The 6342-nt window shown below is 29.1% G+C and overlaps 1 protein-coding gene across 1 annotated transcript; it reads left to right on the top strand.

Moving 5' to 3' along the window:
* The first annotated feature begins 4653 nt into the window (after window positions 1-4653).
* On the top strand, window positions 4654-5793 carry LOC143583475 (uncharacterized). Its single transcript, XM_077065775.1, has one exon. It carries the CDS (start codon window positions 4654-4656, stop codon window positions 5791-5793), a length of 1140 nt encoding a protein of 379 aa, XP_076921890.1.
* Window positions 5794-6342: the final 549 nt, after the last annotated feature.

Here is a 6342-nt window from a genome sequence, read left to right as displayed (position 1 = left end):
TGAAAATACTTATATTACCCCTTGTTGACCCATAACAGATTTTGAGCCAAATGTAATTAACTGTACCACACAATCTATTTACCAACTTTTGACTCGTAACAATCAAATTTAAGTTCCACAAAAACATAAAACACACCGAGAAACTGATTATGATAAACTTTATTATATATAAAAGTGAATGGTACATATTATTACATTTTAGCATATATATATATATATAGGGGAGGGATCTTTTGAGAACCATGTTGAGTTGTAAGAACTTAAGAACTCCATTCTATGCCACACATTTAATTAGGTGGATTGGAATATGTGGTTGAGATTAAATCTAGCAAAAAAGTCAAAGTATGAGAGAGAATAAAGATGTAAGTGGTTACACTAACTTTTACGTCCGTTACACATGTGTAAAATGTCGGCTCGGTGTGTAAAAAATTATGTAATTTTTTTTACGTGTATGTAACTTACATATATTATGCATGTGTAAAAAAAATTCGAAAAAAAAATCGTTACACTGAGTTCTTTCGAGTTCTTAAAACTCAAAGGGGTTCTCATTTGAAATCTTCTCTCTCTCTCTCTCTCTCTATATATATATATATATATATATATATATATATATATATATATATATATATATATATATATATACATATGGTAAGGTTAAAATGAAAATCCATTTGAGTTGTGAAAACCCGCGAAAACCCTATGTAACATCGTTTTTTTTTGTTACATGTAATATATGTTGTAACATTTAATACAAAACATAAAAAATCAAAAAAAAATGTTTTGCTATTTTTTAACATTTTTATACTAATTTTTATATATGTTTTCAGGAGAGAGAAAAAGTTATATTTATATTTACATTTTTTATTCACTTTAATTGTGGACCATAAGATTAAACATTAATTAAAAACATGTGGTTGAGAATGAGTTTCTAGAGTTTTCACAACTCAAGAGGGTTTTTATTTTATACTTAGCCTATATATATATATATATATATATATATATATATATATATATATATATATATGCCCGTGTTACACACGAGATAATTCAAATTATAAAATTATAAGTAAAAAATTAATTACATAGCATATATGAAAAAAATAATGTATTACATCTATGCTTGTATCTTTATAATGTGTATATAAATTGATTTTATTTATATCACAAAATGATTTTTTTAAATGAACTTAATAAAAAAAATACATGTGCAAAAATGTATCCGAGAATGCTTCTGTATATAGGTAACACTCGTAATAATAGATGTTCTTCAAAAGCTATGTTTTTCTGAGCTAAACCATGAAAAAGATTTTGATAAGTTTCAGAGGGCTTCTCGACTTTGTCATAATGACAACATAAAAATAACATGTTAACCCATTCAATATTGTGAATATTCATTTGAGCATAGTTCTGCATGACATGCTTCCCATACAACGTTTTAATCACCGTTGAAGGAAAAATTAATGTTGACATAAATATTTCAAATTTGATAAAAGTTAGAAGCATTGATAGGCATGAGGTTGGCACGTCGAAAGTGTTCGCAATCTTTTCTTATATTTTAATAGTTGAGGGAAAAATAGTCAATTTGCCAAATCCCGAACCTTTTGATTATTTCAAAAAATAACCTTAAAAGTAAATTTGAAACCCAAATCATATTTAAATTTCTAACTTTCAGACTTTTGACATTTTAAAGTCAACACTTTGAACCCATAACAAATTTGACGATAAATCTATTTTGCATTCTCAAACTTTTAAAAATACTCAAAATTTTCATTTTTAACCCGTTATAAATTTTAACCTAAATGCAGTTAACTTGTACCAAACAATCAATGTACCAACTTTTGACCCATAAAATCAAATTTAAGTTCCACAAAAAACCCGAAACAATTTTCATTTCAGAAACATGATTTGTTGTTAATTTTTAAAATCCACAAAGTATTTTGAAATATATAGTAAAATAATATATTAATATTTATATTTATAAAAATATATAGATATTATATAAATATAGTGTAAAAGGAAAGTAAATCATTATTGATTTATTATATATATTAGGGTATATTAGTTTTAGAGGGAAAAAATTATAAGAATTAACCAAAACATGACAAGTGTCCACATTTATTTTACTTTATTAGAATAGGTAGATATATATATATATATAATATATATATATAGTTTAGTAAATTAACTGAAAAAATAAATGGATAGATTTTTAAAGCGTATATTTATAATTTATAAGAATATTTATTTTTATAAAAATGTATAGTATATGCAATAAATTAGAATTTAAAAAAAAGTGAATAATTTAATCATGTTATAGATATAATATAAATGAAGTGTAAAAGGAAAGTGAATAATTATTGATCTATGACATACCTATTAGTTTGGGAGGAAAAAAGTTATAAGGTTTAACAACAAACTGACATGTGCTCACAGTTATTTAATTTATTAGAATATGTAGACTATACTAAAAATCACTGTTTTTTATCTCTGCTGTTTAATTAAATAATACTTTTTATACCTTTATCATTATATTTTCTCTATTCTTCACTCATAACCACTTTTAAAAAATATTTAAAAATTATACGATATGAACAGTGAAATCTCAAATTTAGCTTTCCCATATAACATTTTATCTCTTCTCTACTCATGACCACCCATAAAAATGCCATATAATTTACAAATTCTCCTTACATATTTTTAGAGAACGTGCTGAGAATGCTCTAAACCATATGAAAATACGGTTTTCATGTCTTTGTTTCTCTAACTTAAAATGGTATAACATAAGCAACAACTTGTGATAGGAATATTTGATTTGTGATTGAAAAAACATTAGAATAGCTCCTTATTAAATTAATATCTTTACGTTATAAAGAAACCGTTCGTCACAAAATAGTAGTAATTGCGTCTAGCAAGCATGTCTCATGAACATTTCCTTCATCAAAGTTATGTGACGACCAACTCAATTCCACTTGAATCATCACATCTTAATCATGAAAACACTGTGTTTGCACTTTGCAGACGAACTCAATTAACGTCGTGTGAATCAAGAAACCTTCAAATTATACTAATTGCCAACAATTTTTGTGCGGAAAATTTATGTGGAAAGTAGAGAACCGTTCATAAACAACAGGGGAAAAAGATTAATAATAATAATAATAATAATAATAATAATAATAAATTAAAGAATAAAAAAATAATAATAACAAAGTACATGCATTGTAAACGATCGTTTAAAATACGTAAATTACAGTTTATAGGTCATACATGTATATTAAACCACAACCTGGAAAATATATAATTGATCTCATTGTTCAAGTATGCATCATAATTTTAATTCAAGCTTTCATAAGTTTTGTGTCATCTAAATAAATTTAATTGACAATTCATATGATGTACATATCTTTCAATAACAACAATTTTTACACTAGTTTTGTGGAGGACGAATGTCGCCCCGCTAGAGAATTAATTTATGGATAGCACCACACATGTCTAAGTACTAAAACGTTTTGTTTTAATATCTAACTTGATGCCCAAAATAATTAAATTTAGATTTCTTAATATAAGATTGGTATTATGAATAATTATTATTTTGGTTATCAATACTTAATATAGATTAGGCTTTTTCTCCAAGTTATATATTTTTATATATACATTTTATTGTACCTCGTTATATTACATACATGATTAATGAAATCTTATTATTTCTTCCTACATCTCTTTCTCACATGTTTGGTTAATAGGCTTGTTTCACAACACGTTATTAATACGAGTTGCTTTTGGAGTTGGATCACATCTTCATGAGGTCAATATCTTCTACTCATTAACTTTACTTGTTCTTTATTCTCTCAAACATAAATCCTAAAGTGATTTATAAAATTTTCGGTTAAATAGAGATTCATATTTAATATTTCAAAACGTAAAATTATAGATTAAGATTATAGATTAAGATTTGGTTTGTTGGTATATTACTGGATCTAAGCTTCTAATTAACAATTTGCGACTGTGACAAAGTATATCTCTTCATTTAAATTCTTTTCATCCCAAAGTATTAGATCCCTATATTATAATTCCTTCTTAAATTATTAATTATTAGTCATATAGTTAATTGGATTATATGTGTTCAAGACGAAGGATCATTTAAATATTATAAGATTTGTTTTGTTTTTGTTGGTTATTGATATTCTAATCGGGGAAACACTAAAATCGGTATTTGGTGTGTATATGCATATGATCAATTTTTTATATACGTTTTCTTAAAAAATTATTATTATGATTATTATTATTATACACATTTATAAGTGTGGTAATTCCAACCTACATTTAAGCATTTGATTTGATTTCAATAAATAGAAAATTGGACTAAACATACTACTCGAATTGATTAAATAGTTACATAAATATTAAATTATAATTACTATTGATAAATAATCATATTGTTCATGAAGGAGCAATCTGTTGGGTTGTTACCGTTTGTTTCCGAACTTTGAATAAAGAAGAATGGGTTAAAGCACGTGGGTGGATGGAGTCTTATGTTTACCAATTCTTTTGCTTTATTTTCGTTCCACTAGTAGCTTAGTTATTTCCCTTTTTTTTAGTTCAGAGAAATTGAAGGTTCCAGTGTTTGATGGCCATTACGAACATTGGGCCGAGATGATGGAAAATTTGTTGCGTGCAAAACAATTATGGTGTCTAATTGATCCAGGGATCATTGAACCAGAAGTCGGTATTGCCCAATTCGAGGCAATGAAGAAGAAATTGGAAGAACTTAGAGCAAAAGACCTACAAGTAAAACATTACTTGTACCAGACAATTGACAGGATCACATTCGAGCAGATCCTGGACAGAAGAACATCTAAAGCCATATGGGTTTCACTGAAGAAACGGTTCGCTGGAAATGAACGTGTAAGGAAGTCCATGTTGCAGAAGCTGAGAAGGGACTTTGAGGTTCTGGAGATGAAGATTGATGAGACAATACCAGACTACTTTGGTAGGGTTTTAACTGTCTCAAATCAAATGAGAAGCAATGGTGAGTCCATGACCGATGTGAAGATCGTTGAAAAAATTCTCAGAACTCTCACCGAAAAGTATATGTATATGGTGGTGTCAATTGAGGAATCAAATGACATAGAAGCTATGACAATTGATGAACTACAAAGTACCCTTGTAGTTCATGAGCAAAAGTTCAAGAAGGTAGAAAGAGATGATGAACATGTTCTCAAAATGGAAGACGGTGAAAGATATGGTACTCGAGGTCGAGGAAGAGGCCGTGGGAGCCCTAGAGGAAGAGGACTTGGACGTGGTCGCTCCTTGTTCAATAAAGAGACAATTGAATGCTTCAAGTGTCACAAGTTGGGGCATTTTGCTTATGAGTGCCCTGATACGAAAGAAGCCAATTTTATGGGATTTGATGAAAATGAAGAGATAATGCTCATGGCATGGGTGGATGACAACGTGTTCATGGCTCAAAACAATGAAGAATGCAAAAATTATCTCTGGTTCCTTGACTCCGGTTGCTCAAATCACATGTGTGGAGTGAAGGACAAATTTGTGTCTTTCAATCAGAACTTCACTATAGTGAAATTGGGCAACAACTCAAGGATGAACGTTAGTGGTAAAGGTAATGTGAAGTTATGCCTGAATGGTGCCAAGTTTGTGGTTAATGATGTGTACTATGTACTAGATTTAAAGAATTGCTTGTTGAGCATAGGACAACTCCAACAAAAGGGGCTGTCTTTTCTGTTTCAATCAAACATTTGCAAGGTCTATCATCCGGATAAAGGGTTATTGTTCTAAAGTCACATGAGTACTAATAGAATGTTTCCCTTATATGAAGACTCAAGAGGATGTGGTGTTCAAAGAAACGACGGGTGTAACTACACAAGTGATGAAAACATAGCAAAATTGTGGCATGAAAGATTGGGTCACATCGGCAAAACTTACATAGAAGATCTTCAGAGAAAGAGCATGGTCTGTGATCTTCCTGTATTTAATGTTGATAATGCTGTGTGTTGGACATGCCTTATATGCAAGCAAACCAGGAAAGCCATCCCAAAGAAGAGAAAATGGAAGACTGATGAGGTTCTTGAATTCATACACTCAGACATTTGTGGGCCTATCACTCCTCAATCCTATACGGGTAAAAGGTACCTTTTGAGTTTCATTGATGATTTCAGTAGAAAAGCTTGGGTATATATTTTATCAGAAAAATCTCAAGCTCTAGACAAGTTTAAAGAATTTAAGAGTAAAGTAGAAACTGAAAGTGGGAAAATAATCAAGTGCCTTAGAACAGATAGAGGTGGGGAATATTTGTCTAACGAGTTCAATGAATTTTGTAAAGAAAAA

The sequence above is a fragment of the Bidens hawaiensis genome, unplaced genomic scaffold (genome assembly GCF_021521415.1).
Source record: "Bidens hawaiensis isolate Kalapana, Puna unplaced genomic scaffold, B.hawaiensis_p1.1 tig00032409_1, whole genome shotgun sequence".
NCBI classification, from domain to species: domain Eukaryota; kingdom Viridiplantae; phylum Streptophyta; class Magnoliopsida; order Asterales; family Asteraceae; genus Bidens; species Bidens hawaiensis.
Note: the sequence above shows the minus strand (reverse complement) of the source record. Positions and strands in the feature narration are given on the sequence as shown.

Coding starts and splice junctions, on each gene's coding strand:
- LOC143583475 (XM_077065775.1), top strand. CDS start 4,654: ATGGAAAATTTGTTGCGTGCAAAACAATTATGGTGTCTAATTGATCCA.